This window comes from Oncorhynchus kisutch, linkage group LG26 (assembly GCF_002021735.2).
Source record: "Oncorhynchus kisutch isolate 150728-3 linkage group LG26, Okis_V2, whole genome shotgun sequence".
Lineage (NCBI taxonomy): Eukaryota > Metazoa > Chordata > Actinopteri > Salmoniformes > Salmonidae > Oncorhynchus > Oncorhynchus kisutch.
This window is the reverse complement of record NC_034199.2, coordinates 10826652-10841752: the sequence shown is the minus strand read 5'-3', so window position 1 is coordinate 10841752 and position 15101 is coordinate 10826652. Positions and strand designations below refer to the sequence as shown.

Below are 15101 nucleotides of genomic sequence, written 5' to 3'. Positions count from 1 at the left end.
ATTTTTTATTACACATTTTTCCCGATACCCATCATAAGGTTGCTACAACCTAGCCTACAAATTAAAGTTTACAACAGAGGTGCACAGGTCAGGAGAAAAATGTGAGTAATCAAGTCGGCGGAATGAATACACCCCTGATCCCCGCATCGTTCACTTTCATAGCAGCCACCAACAAACATGATCACTTTGCTCGTTGTATAATTCCTTCTCGCATCTATGCGCTCTCCTCCTCTCAGCTTTTCCCTTCGTTTGTCGACTTCATTGTACAACACAACAGGCAAAAAAAAATATCCAAGCCAAACTTTCATTTCATTTCATAAACACTAACCCCAACACACAGCCTACATCGTTACCACCATATTAGCTAACATCACAGTCAACATAGCTACTAGAGCTAATGCATTAGTAGACCCGCTACAATCATGCAGTACAGTGTACAGCATGTCGTTTAGCAGATACACTGGTGGGTACTGGTGGCAATAAATTAAAACAAGCAAAAGTTTACCTTGACTTGGAAGAGTTCCAGTGTTGGATAGCCATAGTCATCTAGCTAACCTAGAATCCCTCTCTGTTTTCAGCCGGTTGTATGAGTAGGTCGAAACTAACTAGCTGCATTCGCTTGATAAGTCAGTGAAAGTGGAAAAAAATTAAATGAACTATAAACTCAGCAAAAAAAAGAAACGTCCTCTCACTGTCAACTGCGTTTATTTTCAGCAAACTTAACGTGTGTAAGTATTTGTATGAACATAACAAGATTCAACAACTGAGACATGGCTGGTGGCATTGTCATGCTGGAGGGTCATGTCAGGATGAGCCTGCAGGAAGGGTACCACATGAGGGAGGAGGATGTCTTCTCTGTAATGCACAGCGTTGAGATTGCCTGCAATGACAACAAGCTCAGTCCGATGATGCTGTGACACACCACCCAGACCATGACGGACCCTCCACCTCCAAATCGATCCCGCGCCAGAGTACAGGCCTCGGTGTAACGCTCATTCCTTCGACGATAAACGTGAATCCGACCATCACTCCTGGTGAGACAAAACCGTGACTCGTCCTCGCAGTGGCATTGGTCTGTCACTGCGAGGACGATCAGCTGCCTGTCCTGTCTCCCTGTAGCACTGTCTTAGACATTGCAATGTATTGCCCTGGCCACATCTGCAGTCCTCATGCCTCCTTGCAGAATGCCTAAGGCACGTTCACACAGATGAGCAGAGACCTTAGGCATCTTTCTTTGGGTGTTTTTCCGAGTCAGTAGAAAGGCGTCTTTAGTGTCCTAAGTTTTCATAACTGTGACCTTAATTGCCTAACTTCTGTAAGATGTTAGTGTCTTAAGGACCGTTCCACAGGTGCATGTTCATTAATTGTTTATGGTTCATTGAACAAGCATGGGAAGCAGTGTTTAAACCCTTTACAATGAAGATCTGTGAAGTTATTTGGATTTTTACGAATTATCTTTGAAAGACAGGGTCATGGTTAATTTTTTTGCTGAGTTTAGCTAGCCCCTTCTCTCGTTCTCACTCTCTCTCTCTTGCTTCTCCTTCATTGTTGAAGAAGAAATTTAAGTTGTTCAATTTTCTAGCTAGCTGTAGCTTATGCTATAAGTACTATATTTATTAGCTGATCCTTTGATTGGGTGGACAACAAGAATTCTAATAGGTTGGAGGGCATCCTCTGGAAGTTGTCATAATTACTGTGTAAGTTTACAGAAGGGGGTGAGAACCATGAGCCTCCTAGGTTTTGTATTGAAGTCAATGTAACCAGAGGAGGACAGAAGCTAGCTGTCCTCTGGCTACACCATGGTGCTACCCTACAGAGTGCTGTTGAGGCTACTGTAGACCTTCATTGCAAAACAGTGTGTTTTAATCAATTATTTGGTGACTTTAGTATATTTAGTATAGTTTTATCTGAAAATTATAACTTTTAAATGTTTCAATATTTTTGAAATTCACTGAGGATGGTCCTCCCCTTTCTCTTATGAGGAGCCTCCACTGATGTCTACGTGTGTGTACGTACATACGTACGTGTGTGTGCTTGTTTAAATGTGTGTGTGTGTGCGTGCGTTTGTGTGTATGCGCATGAGAATGTGTTTGTGTGTTTGTGAGATGGCATCTGCTGGCCACACAGTAATCTAATGATATTAGCATAAGGCTTGGAGAGACCTAATGTCAGTTGACTTTGATAGATAACTGTCTATGTAGTCCCCGATGAGGACTGGGCCTCCACTGAACTGCAGTGTGGAGCAGTGTTGCTCTTTAGTATGTCCTAGGCTGAGATGTGCCGTGAATTACCAATGGGTATATCTAGGCTCTTACAGTTTCAGAAAAACATGGCATTATACCACAGTGAATAAAATAAAGACTACCAGTGGAACTTAAATGACTACAGTAGTAATTCACTTGGGGGGGATTATTACCCAATGCTGTCATGAAGAACAATAATACTGGGATATAGCTACTATCCATGTAATGTACTGTATGTCCAGTGGAATAGCTTTGTTTGGTATAGCTTCATCTTTCACAGTATCATCTGAGCTGCACATAACGACTTAATTCCATAATCGATAACACTCGGTCTCAGTGTGAGCACCTTGGCCCATCCAGGTGCAACACTAACATCATTAACCTTGCCTGGCTGACCTCCCTGCAGGTGACGGCGGAGCTGGACTCGTGGAACGAGGACCTGCTGCGCCAGGTGAACGACTTCAACTCGGAGGACCTGAACCTGGCCGAGCAGCGGCTGCAGCGCCACACGGAGCGCAAGCTGGCCATGAACAACATGACCTTCGAGGTGATGCAGCAGGGACAGGACCTGCACCAGTACATCATGGAAGTCCAGGCCTCAGGTGAGAGATACTGAGACCAGACTGGAGCCAGTTACAAGGGAGGGAGGGAGAGTACATAATTTGAATAGTGGAAACCCTGTTACTGAGATTTACCGGGATTTACCACCCAAAACCACTCCCATTTCCCATGATAAGTAACTGCGAGAAGCCGGTAAATTATAATAAATGATTTATATGAACAGCATGACGTGAAATGGAACTGTTAAATTATGCGATGTCTAAATCTGGCCTCTCTAAGGCCTCTGCATGATGAATCATCAACGCACAGGGTGAGGACAGACAGCCCATCTCAGTATGGAGCGCAGTTCACAATGCATGTAGACCTATCATCTTATCATGGTAACTTTTTTTTCTTGTGACAGATAGGCCTGCATTTTCTTCAGCATAGTCTATGCTACAGTAATATAAAGACCGAATGCGCGTCTATTTTACCCACCTCTTATCTGTCTTTCGGGTCACCTTATTTTTTAATCGTAAAGGCTTTACCTTTTTAAATTGAAGCGGTAGAGTTTTAAAACAGGCTATCAATTGAATATCGTTGCTTTAAATCAGTGCACGTGTGAAAACTCTCGACAGTCTTTCTCTCTTTCCATCCACTCCATTCTAATTGCATCCAAAATAGATAATCCTGTTCTATATTGATATATAAATATAGCCCTGTATATAGATGTTCTAGCCTACCTCTTTAATACATACAGTAATACATCCAATGCAGTATTATCCTTATATGTATCTAATTAATGATGGGTTGTGCATAATAAGCTTCGAACTTATGACCTCTGTCTCTTGCCCAATACACACGCAGCTGTGCTCCTCTGGCTTCTCATTACTAAACGCTCCTTAGCTCTTGGAATCCCATGCAGGAAAAGCTAGACTAGAATAGCTTGCTGGACATTTTTTTTTTTTTTTTTTTTTTTACGCCAATAGACTATTCGAAGAGAGACGCAAACTCTTGTTGGCTGAATGTTAAATAAAGCAGCCAAATAGAAATCACGCGTAGTTTGAAAGAAGAGCGAACGAGCGATGGCGGTAGGATATAGGAGTTATTTATTCAGACCCATAAGCATTCAATCTTTGTGAAGAGAAGTGAAGGCCTTCTGCATCGCATTTTTTGTCCTATATTATTCAAGGATGTCATTAGAATGATAAGATAAGGAATAAAATAAACTTATTTCATTCAACTGTTGAAAGCGAGGAAGGAATGAAGCAACAATAGAGAGAGGAAGAGGAGGTAGGCTAAGAATATTAGGGGAATATGCGTGTGTATGTGTCAGCCTACTGTATATGTGTCAGCCGACATAAGGTATATATGCGCCAGCCTACTAATTATACAAATAGGCCCTAATTAAATTTCTAAATGACAATCAAATTAGCTAGTTTATACTTGTAACTTTGTAGGCTGCATGTGCTGCACCAGAATCACATCTCCCCGCTTTATCATGGTTTCAACAGTCCGTATGATACAATACAGTACAGTAATACAGTTCACACTAAAACAGATTCGCCTACTGGAGCTGGTTTCATTTATTTACGCAAGAGAGCATATAGCTGGCTACATCTATGGGCTTTTTTTCTGTTGTGCGTAATGTGCTGTAGCCTATATCGTGTTTGTGTTGGATAACGGCACAATCATTTGTTTTTTTGGGGGGGGGCTTGGGATCATTAAATGACTTTAATGTAGGGCTCATCGTTTCTTTTTTTATGGATGGCTCATCAGGCTCAGGTTGCATCAGGCTAGATCAAAGCTCTAATCAAATCCAGACATATGCCTATTTACAGTATATATACTTTCTAATGCTTATAACACTTCCCGGTGTTATGTTTATGTCTTGGGTGGCTGGAGTCTTTGACCATTTTTAAGGCCTTCATTTTTTTTTTTTAGGTTGAAGCATTTCTCCTTTAACTTTCTTTTTTCTTTTTGTATTTTTTGTATTTTTTTACACCATTTACAAACTTTTACATACGAACAAGAACTTACAGGCGCACACAAACATTGATTACATCTCATCTGCCCAGAATCACAAGCTCACACCCCCATCCCTAGTGCCTGGCCACACCCCCATCCCGAGTGCCTGGCCACACCCCCATCCCTAGTGCCTGGCCACACCCCCATCCCGAGTGCCTGGCCACACCCCCATCCCGAGTGCCTGGCCACACCCCCATCCCGAGTGCCTGGCCACACCCCCATCCCTAGTGCCTGCATGATTGTATCAATTTGTTTTTCTCGGTCGCCCGTGCTATTTCAATATTTTAATAATAAATCACTCGATTTTTCCATTCTGTTGATGGTGGGTTGATTGATTTCCAAGTTTTTAGAATATACATATTTCAAGTTTTAGGTATACATTTTTTCAAGATGAGTGATGAGAAGAGAATCGTCCAGTCCATTGGGTATCTCACTACACCCCCATATGCCATGTCTTGAAATATGCAGATTAAAAGTATGTTTACATTGTAATACTTCGGACAGCCACCTTTCTAGCTGAGTTCCAGCCTTTTCTAACACAGGTGCATTTTTGGTCTTGAAGGCCCAAAAACAGTCCCATTTCTTCCCTTGAGGCTCCCATTATTAGCCAAACAATGATCATTCTGCACAACAACTTAAAAAACGATTTAGACATGGCGGCTGGGCTAAAAATGAAAAAGCCCATCTGAAATTTGCCCGTCTGTTTCTGGCTGTAAGACTCCTATTGTGTTTGCGGGTTCAGAGATTGGGACAGGAGCATTGATGTGACTGAGAATGTGCTGCCCTGCCAACTGAGAGAGAGCAGAGGTCACCTGACTTGGGCCAAGTGGAAGGAGTTGATAGGTAGGATGGGGTGGAGGGAGGCAGCATCAGAGGTGCTGGGTCGAATCTGGAGTTAACCATCTGGAGAGAGAGGAGTCAGGAATTAGGTTAAAAAAGCATGGCTTTCCTTCTCCCTCAGCACAATCCTCTTACCCTCCCCTCTGCACTGCATGGGGCTTAATACGAGGCCTGAGCTGCATCGCAAATTGTACTCTATTCCCTATATAATACACTACTTTTGACCAGAGCCCTATGAGCCCGGGTCAAAAGTAGTGCACTTTATATGTAATGGAGTGCCATTTGGGACGCAGCCACACCACCTCCCCATAGCCCCCCTCACACACACCAGAGGGGTGAGGAGCATCCACCGTGCCAGCCATCACTCTGTGCCAAGAGGGGGGAGGAAGGGGAGGGAGGGGGGTGGAGCTGAAATCTGGGCCACCCTCGTGTGCCCTTCATGGACTGTGTGGACTGTGACATCCCCCTCAGTCAGGACCAATGGAGACTTAAGCCCTCCAAAGGTTTGTGCTGGGCTCTTGACAATATTTCAGGATGGGAGGTTAAAATAGCCAGCTGTACTAGTGTCACATTTTATAGTGTGCATTTACAGTATGGACAGTTTCATTGCAGGTTTTTGGAGTGGTGCTCTTCCTAGCTCAGGTCAAACGTTGTGCATCATAGGGAATAGGGTTCCATTTGGGATAGACCTTGATAACCCCGGGGTTTAGGGGTAATCACAGTCATTATTTAATTAGACATTGAAGGGAAGTGTTGTCTTTTAAAGTAGGGTGGTTTAATTTGTTAATTGAGAAGGAACACAGCAGATTGAAATGGAGTAGGACTGGTGGACTAGCGCCACCTAGTGCTACAGTTTATAACACATCCTTCATATATACCACAAAGGGTCTGCAGCCACTCCTATTGCCCAGTGGTAGGGTGAACACTCAAACAAATCCAATAGAATTTGGTCTTAGCGTTCAGGCTCTGCTGACAGGAAGAAGAGCAGAACCTTTAAAACCCGACAACCCGAATAGGCTAACTTATGGAATGTAACTATTTGTGACTGTATGGTTTCATGTGGTCGTGACAGTAGTTTCGTGTGGTGGTACAGGCATTGAGCTGACTGGGGAAAAAGAGGTGGATCTGGCCACTCAGGTCCAGGAGCTGCTGGAGTTCCTCCATGAGAAGCAGCATGAGCTGGACGTCAGCGCTGACCAGACCCAGAAGAGACTGCAGGAGTGTCTGCAGCTCCGACACCTGCAGTCAGAGGTCAAACAGGTGGGTGGGAGCACGCACGCACACACATACACACGCTCATATTGTGCAGTGCCGTCAGAAAGTATTTATACCCCTTGACTTATTCCACATTTTGCAGTGTTACAGCCTGAATTCTAAGTGGATTAAATACATGTTTTACTCACCCATCTATACACAACAGTGGAGGCTGCTGAGGGGAGGATGGCTCATAATAATGGCTGGAACGGAGCGAATGGAAGGGCATCAAACACCTGGAAACCAGGTGTTTGATGTATATGATACCATTCCTCCCCAATTAAGGTGCCACCATCCTCCTGTGATACACAATACCCTATAATGACAAAGTGAAAACATGTTTTTGGAAATGTTTGCAAGTTTATTGAAAATTAAATGCAGGAATTTCTCACACCCTTGACTCAAATGTTAAAATCACCTTTGGCAGCGATTACAGCTGTGAGTCTTTCTGGGTAAGTCTCTAAGAGCTTTGCACACCTGGAATGTACAACATTTCTTCAAGCTCTGTCAAGTTGGTTGATGATCATTGCTAGACCGCCATTTTCAAGTCCTGCCATATATTTTCAAGACGATTTAAGTTAAAACTGTAACTAGGCCAATTCAGGAACATTCAATGTCATCTTGGTAAGCAACTCCAGTGTATATTTGGCCTTGTGTTTTAGGCTATAGTCTTGCTGAAAGGTGCATTTGTCTCCTACTCTCTGTTGGAAAGTAGACTCCCTGGTCCTTGCTGAAGACAAGAACACCCATAACAAAAATATGAAGAGTGGTACTCAGTGACATGTTGTATTGGATTTTCCAGAAACATAAAACTTTTTTTCACAGAACATAAAGTTAATTTCTTTTGAATTTTGTTGCAGTTTTACTTTAGTGCCTTATTGCAAACATGTTTTGGAATATTTTTATTTTTACTTATTTTTACTCTGTCTCCATCCTCAGTTTTCTCCTATCACAGCCACAGCTATTAAACTCTGTAACTGTTTTAAATTCACCATTGGCCTCAGGGTGAAATCCCTGAGTGGTTTCCTTCCTCTCCGGCAACTGAGTTAGGAAGGATGCTTGTATCTTTGTAGTGACTGGGTGTATTGATCCACTGTCCAAAGTGTAATGAATTACTTCACCATGCTCAAAGGGATATTCAGTGTCTGCTTTTGTTTTATTTTTTACCCATCTACCAATAGGTTCGCTTCTTTGTGAGGCATTGGAAAACCTCCCTGGTCTTTGTGGTTGAATCTGTTGGTGCAAGTCACTGCTCGAATGAGGGACCTTACAGATAATGATATGTGTAGGGTACAGAGATGAGGTAGTTATTCAAAAATCCTGTTAACCCCTGTTATTGTACACATGCCATTTATCCATGCCATTTATCATATCTTGTTGAGCAAATGTTTACTCCTGAACATACTTAGGCTTGCTATAGCAAAGGGGTTGAATACATATTGACTCAAGACATTTAAGCTCTTCATTTTTTTATTAATTTGTAAACATTTCAAAAAACATAATTCCACTTTGACGTCATGGGGTATTGTGTGTATACCAGTGACACAAAATCTCAATTGAATGAATTTAAAATTCAGGCTGTAACACAACAAAATGTGGAAAAGGTCAAGGGGTGTGAATACTTTCTGAAGCCACTGTATATGCACTCACAAACACACTATGGCTAATTAGGGTGAACTGGACTGGTGAGAGTCCATAGCTGTTTCCAGCGCGCGCACACACACACACACACACACACACACACACACACACACACACACACACACACACACACACACACACACACACACACACACACACACACACACACACACACACACACAATGGGAGAACGCAGCAGGATACACCCTACATCAAACAGTCGGTGTGAGTGCATGGCTGCCAGCAGTGGTTCAATGTTTGGCTTGTATCAGCTGCTTGGTGAAGGCTGCTTTTCACTCAAACATGTTTCTAACTACTTTTCTGCTTGTAGGGTAAAATGTCAACTCAATGTATGCCAGTGCCATTGAAAAACACTAAACTTGAAATGCATTTTCTTCAGCTGTTGTGGTTATTTAATCATCCTCTGACAGGCTAGTAAAGTATCATCTGTGTCACTCCGAAGTTGCGCACCAAATGGTACCTTATTCCTGACATAGTACATGACTTTTGACCAGGGCAAAGGTAGGGCACAATGTAGGGAATAGGGTGCCATTTGGGACGCCAGTCTGAGAGAGCAGCTCGTTGAGGACATTTTAATCTGAATGTCAGTTTGACAGAGAGCACATTCAGTATTCACTATTCAAGAAATACAAACTGTGGAAATACAGATGGATGATTAAAATATGCTGGATCGCTCTCTCAGACTGAATTCAACCAGGCCATCCACATAGCAAATCACTTCTTATAGTCAATATTAAATCTACTATTTAATTATTCAGCCTCAATATCAAATGAAATTGATATATATTGGATAATATTTCCAGACGAAACACGTCTCAACCGAAAAAATGCTGCAGTTTCCGTAAATCATGAATTGTGTTTGTCGCAGTTGTAGTGACACGCGTACACTGACTATGAAAAACATTAAGAACACCTTAACATGACATAGACTGACAAGGTGAATCTAGGTGAAAGCCATGATCCCTTATTGATGTCACCACTTCAGTTATTATCGGTGAAGGGGAGGAGACAGGTTAAAGAAGGATTTTTAAGCCTTGAGACGATTGATACATGGATTGCGCAACTCAGTATTAGGAAGGTGTTCCCAGATGGCTGCTAACTTCCCTCACACCATCCTCGGTGTCTCGCCTCGCGCTAGCCGCATTCTGCACTATTCTCATTTGGGCTGTAGTAATTGAGGGCCAAAACTGCTGTCACCGGGGACTTGGGAGTGAAGAGGCTCCACTTTGCATGATGCACTCTAATGGAAGGAAGGCAGGAAATAAGCCTGATTGTCGCAGAGTATCTCTGAAGGAGGCTTCTGGGACTGTGCTCAGCCCAGGTATTGTGGTGGTGGAGGGAGGAGGAGAAGGTGTAGCAATGGGAAGGGCTAAGAGAGCGGGAGAGTGAGACAGAGATATGAAGAAGAAGAGAGAGGAGAGATAGAGAGACCGGGAGATAGAGGGAGAGAGAGAGAAAGAGAGAGGGGAAGGGACAGACAGACACATACAGAGACAGACCGACAGAAAGAGAGAGCGAGAGAAATAAAGAAAGAAAGAGGGTGGTAGAGATTAGCCATCCTAAGTATCCCCCTGACCTGGGGGTCTCTGAGTTTTAGGAAGCTAGAGAGGAAAAACAATCCATGTTTCTAATCCCTCGTGGGATTCCTAAATGAACAAAAGGGAACATATGTAATATCTAATAGTTAAATGCCCGTGAAGAAAATACTACTGCTAATCCTAGTTTATTCCTTTGTTTATGTTGAACTATGACAAAAATGTGTGCTTTTATGAAGCTAAACTGTTCTGAAGCGCTTTGTGCCTCTAGTTGTATTTCATGCTTGATTTTGGGATTTCATTGGATATGTATTACATAAGCTCTGTCTAAATGACTTTGTGTATTTCTAAATCCATCCTTAGGTTTTCAACTGCTGTTTACAGTTAACCATCAGTATCTTCATGCTCATAAAGAAAGTGACATTATGGGTACTGTATTATGTTACGTGACGCCAACCAATAATCCAGAGTTCTTCTAGCCACATTGACCATAGCTTCCTGTGAGCTGATGTTTGCCCAGAACGTTTCCCCACCAGTGGTGGCTGGTGGCACTTTAAGTCGGAGTACAGGCTCATATAATAGTAATAGCTGGAACAGAATAATTGGAATGGTATGAAAAACACAGGAACAACATGTTTCCATGTGTTTGATACCATTCTATTCACCGAATTCCAGCCATTATTATGATCTGTCCTACCCTCACCAGCCTCCTCTGGCCCAGGCCTAACTGTACTCCTACTCTGTGTGTCCTGTGCAGGTCCTGGGCTGGATCCGGAATGGGGATTCCATGCTGAATGCCAGCATGGTGAATGCCAGCTCGCTGTCAGAGGCAGAGCAACTCCAGAGGGAGCATGAACAGTTCCAGCTGGCCATCGAGGTAACCGCTTCCCCCCGCCAAACCAGACTGACAAGGCTAATCACTTCAATGTGCGCTGTCATGAAACACGCATGGGCGCACGCACACACACATACACATATATTTGGTGTAAACTCCATACACGCTTAGTCACACACACACACACACACACACACACACACACACACACACACACACACACACACACACACACACACACACACACACACACACACACACACACACACACACACACACACACACACACAAACATTCTCTCTCAACACCAGTGCGCACTGCTTGTTTTCGTTCAGCTCTTTAAATAGCTGCTGGTCTGAGCATGACGGCAAACGCTCACACACACACACAGGATGGGGCTGCGCGGTAAAGTCCTGTATCAGCACACACAGGCTCTGCCGTGGCTCTCACTCTGAGAACTGGAGCCTGGTACCGGAGGCCCAGTGGCCTGTTCCAGTGCATTCTTTTGTGCGAGCATGCATGTGTGTGTCCTGAATCCCATCCAGCACAGCTCTGAATCCATTTGTGGGAATGAAAATAAGCTCTTCAACCTTATTTCCAACCGGCGGGTAGAGCATTTTTTGACATTTACATACATTGTATCCTTTTGGGTTGCCGCAGTTCAGTGTTGTGGCACTTTAACTTTGCCTACTCAGAGGTCTGTAAGAAAACAAAAAATCTGTGACCAAAGATAAGGGATAAATGGCAGGAATGCAGTAGGTGAGGGATTCATATTGTACCATTCCTGTTAGTAGAGACCTTGAAGAGTAGGAATGTGAAAATAAATAGTTAACATGTAAAAAGGATAAAAAGCAAGAATTTGGTAAACATGTGCTCACCCAGCCAGTTGAGACACTACATGTATCAATCGTCGAACATCTTTCCAAAATCATGGGCATTATTTCCAGTAGATTATGGATCATTGCTGTGGGGACTTGCTTCCATTCAGCCACAAGAGCATTAGTGAGGTCGGGTATTGATGTTGGCCGATTAGGCCTGGCTCGCAGCCGGCGATCCAATTCATCCCAAAGGTGTTCGATGGGGTTGAGGTCAGGGCTCTGTGCAGGCCAGTCAAGTTCTTCCACACCGATCTCGACAAACCATGTCTGTATGGACCTTGCTTTGTGCACGGGGGCATTGTCATGCTGAAACAGGAAAGAGCCTTCCCCAAAACTGTTATCACAAAGTTGGAAGCACAGAATCATCTAGAATGTCATTGTATGCTGTTGTTATGATTTTCCTTCACTGGAACTAAGGGGCCTACCCCGAACCATGAAAAACAACCCCAGACCATTATTCCTCCTCCACCAAACTTTACAGTTGGCACTATGCATTGGGGCAGGTAGTGTTCTCCTGGCATCCGCCAAACACAGATTCTTCCGTCGGACTGCCAAATGGTAAAGCGTGATTCCTCACTCCAGAGTCCAATGGCGGCGAGCTTTACACCACTCCAGCCGACCCTTGGCTTTGCGCATGGGCATCCTAGGCTTGTGTGCGGCTGCTCGGCCATGGAAACCCATTTCATGAATCTCCCGACGAACATTTCTTGTGCACCTGTCAGCAACGGGTGTGGCTGAAATAGCTGAATCCACTCATTTGAAAGAGTGTCACCATACTTTTGGTCATGTAGTGTATCATATTAGATGCTAAATGGATATTGTTAAGGTAACTGCATTGGCAGAGCGTTCTACACTACAGGAACCAACAACTGTTATTTGGTATAATACTCCTCTGAGATGGATGCTTTAGAAAGGTGTATGGCTGTTGTTCCTGTCATTCCCTGAGGAGTTACCCTCCATTAGCTGTGGACCAGTTGCCTGGTGTGCATCCCAAATGGCACCCTATTCCCTATATACTGTAGTGCACCACTTTTGACAAAAGCCCTATATGGGCCCAGGGCTAACGTAGTGCACTATAAAGGGAATAGGGTGGCATTTAGGGCACAAGCATGCTCCATGGTATAGTGTAGGAAGGCCTATAGTGTTGGGTAACAGGAGTCATCCAGCGAGGAAAGTCCATGTTTGTTATGTAACGGTACATTGCCTTGTTGTACCGATTCAATAAATATTTCAAATGGAATTTTCAAACTCAATTCAAAAGACATACTCAATTGATCGCATTCTGTTTGGAGACAATTCCTGAACTTTGCTTTGTTTTTGACATATTTTTTATTAAAAGTAATAACTAAAAGTTAAATACTGTATTCCTTCTTGTGTAAGTGCAGAAATGTTGAATGGCTCTTGACTGCATCCTTTCCGTTTCTCCTGCGTTGGTTATCTCTGGTGAATTTATAGTTGTGAACCAGGCCTGGATCTGGCAGGGAAAGCACAACATGGTAGTTTGCCTGTCAGGATTTAGTACACTTGTAAAAACGTGCATTCGGTGTCTCTTAAATGTAGATGTATTTCTTCCTTTGTGATGCTGCTGACTAGCCAAGCAACAGAAACAGGCAGCCATTTGACACGGTTACAACTGAATCTTTCCTTCCTGGAGGACATGAGATGATGAAAAAATAGGAGAGGAAGTCGGCAGACTAGGGTACATCACAAATGGCACCCTATTTCCCATACCGTGCACTACTATTGACCAGGCCCAGTTTCCCAAAAGCATCTTATGGCTAAGTTCATAATTAGAACCATCGTAGGAGCGTCATTAAATCTTTTCGAGCCGTACATTTTTGGGAAACAGCTCGAAAAAGTTGAAACTTGAAAAACGCTTGTTATTTAGCACCTGCCTCAGACAACGTAGAACAGCTGTTAGATGCTTTCAAACATGGAATCAAGACGTTCGTCTGTCTCTCTGTGACCGCTGAAAACTTCCGAAGTTGACAACAGATACAAAGTTGCCAACGTCTTTGCCATTGTTAAACATGCGGAGGGATGAAAACATGCTTCAAATGAAAACCGAGATGACTACGTTAAAAGATGAATACAGTAGTCATATTGAAGTCATGCAAATTGTAGCCTTCTGTCTCAATATATTTCATGGTGTGTAACAACATGCGCAACGATATGCCAAATATGTGATTTAGAGCATCATTATTGGGTAAGCGTTAGAATAAGCCACCTCTGAATTTGCAGCCATAGGTGATAATATCTCTCTAGGAGCTGATCCGTCATCAGTATTATGAAGTAATTGAAGCAAGATTTGAATGTGGAAAGCTGATCCGAGAGCAGCGCTACCCTTTCTTTTGAACCTATCAGTTTCGACATGCTCCAATGACGCACTTAGTGAATGTTCTCTCAGCCCCCCCCCCAAAAAAAACATCATTGTAGAAGAAAAATGTAAACATGAATCTCATATTTACCATGTACATTACAATTAAGACACGATCATGTAACATTGACCCCTCACTTACCCTGACCCTAAACAACCCTCTCTCTCTCTGTCCCCTCAGTCCCTGTTTCATGCCAATTCCCTCCAGAAGACCCACCAGAGTGCCCTGCAGGTGCAGCAGAAGGCTGAGGTCATGCTCCAGGCGGGCCACTTTGACCCGGACGGCATACGGTCCTGCGCCGAGAAGGTGGCCATGCACTGGCAGCAGCTCATGCTCAAGATGGAGGATCGACTCAAGCTGGTCAACGCTTCTGTGGCCTTCTACAAGACCTCAGAGCAGGTGTGTGTCCACCCCACCCACATGCAGTGCTCCCTGAATTGTTTTTAGTTTTAGCTGAATCACTCAAAAACCGCCTCAAGCATTTCCCATCCATTAAGACAAATGGTGGTGGAGGCCTGGAGGGCCTACTTGAGAGGCGTTCTCTCTTTAATCACATCATCCTGTCTCTAGCTATATCCTCAATACACAAGAAAAAAAGATGTATACCCACTCCTTTAATAAAATAAAAAGACACAGAGGATGATGTGGTTTTGTGTTTGGTTAAACTGGGCGGCAGGTAGCCTAGTGGTTAGAGCTTTGGGCCAGTAACTGAAAGGTTGCTAGATCGAATCCTCAAGCTGAGAAGGTCAAAATCTTGCCGTTCTGTCCCTGAACAAGGCAGTTATCCCACTGTTCCTAGGCCGTCATTGTAAATAAGTATTTGTTCTTAACTGACTTGCCTCGTTAAATAAAGGTACATTATTTTTTTATTATTTTTTTAACTCAAAGATGGAAAAGGCTGCATAACG

At 43.4% G+C, this 15101-nt stretch overlaps 1 protein-coding gene across 8 annotated transcripts in view; it reads left to right on the top strand.

Moving 5' to 3' along the window:
* The window catches only part of LOC109871166 (kalirin), a 283783-nt gene that overhangs the window by 167499 nt on the left and 101183 nt on the right, over positions 1-15101 (top strand). For all 8 annotated transcript variants that reach the window (XM_031805738.1, XM_031805729.1, XM_031805727.1 and 5 more), the window contains exons 14-17: positions 2650-2845; positions 6745-6911; positions 10860-10979; positions 14374-14592. In XM_031805738.1, coding sequence (XP_031661598.1) covers positions 2650-2845; positions 6745-6911; positions 10860-10979; positions 14374-14592 — 702 coding nt within the window. The remainder of the gene's footprint in view (positions 1-2649; positions 2846-6744; positions 6912-10859; positions 10980-14373; positions 14593-15101) is intronic.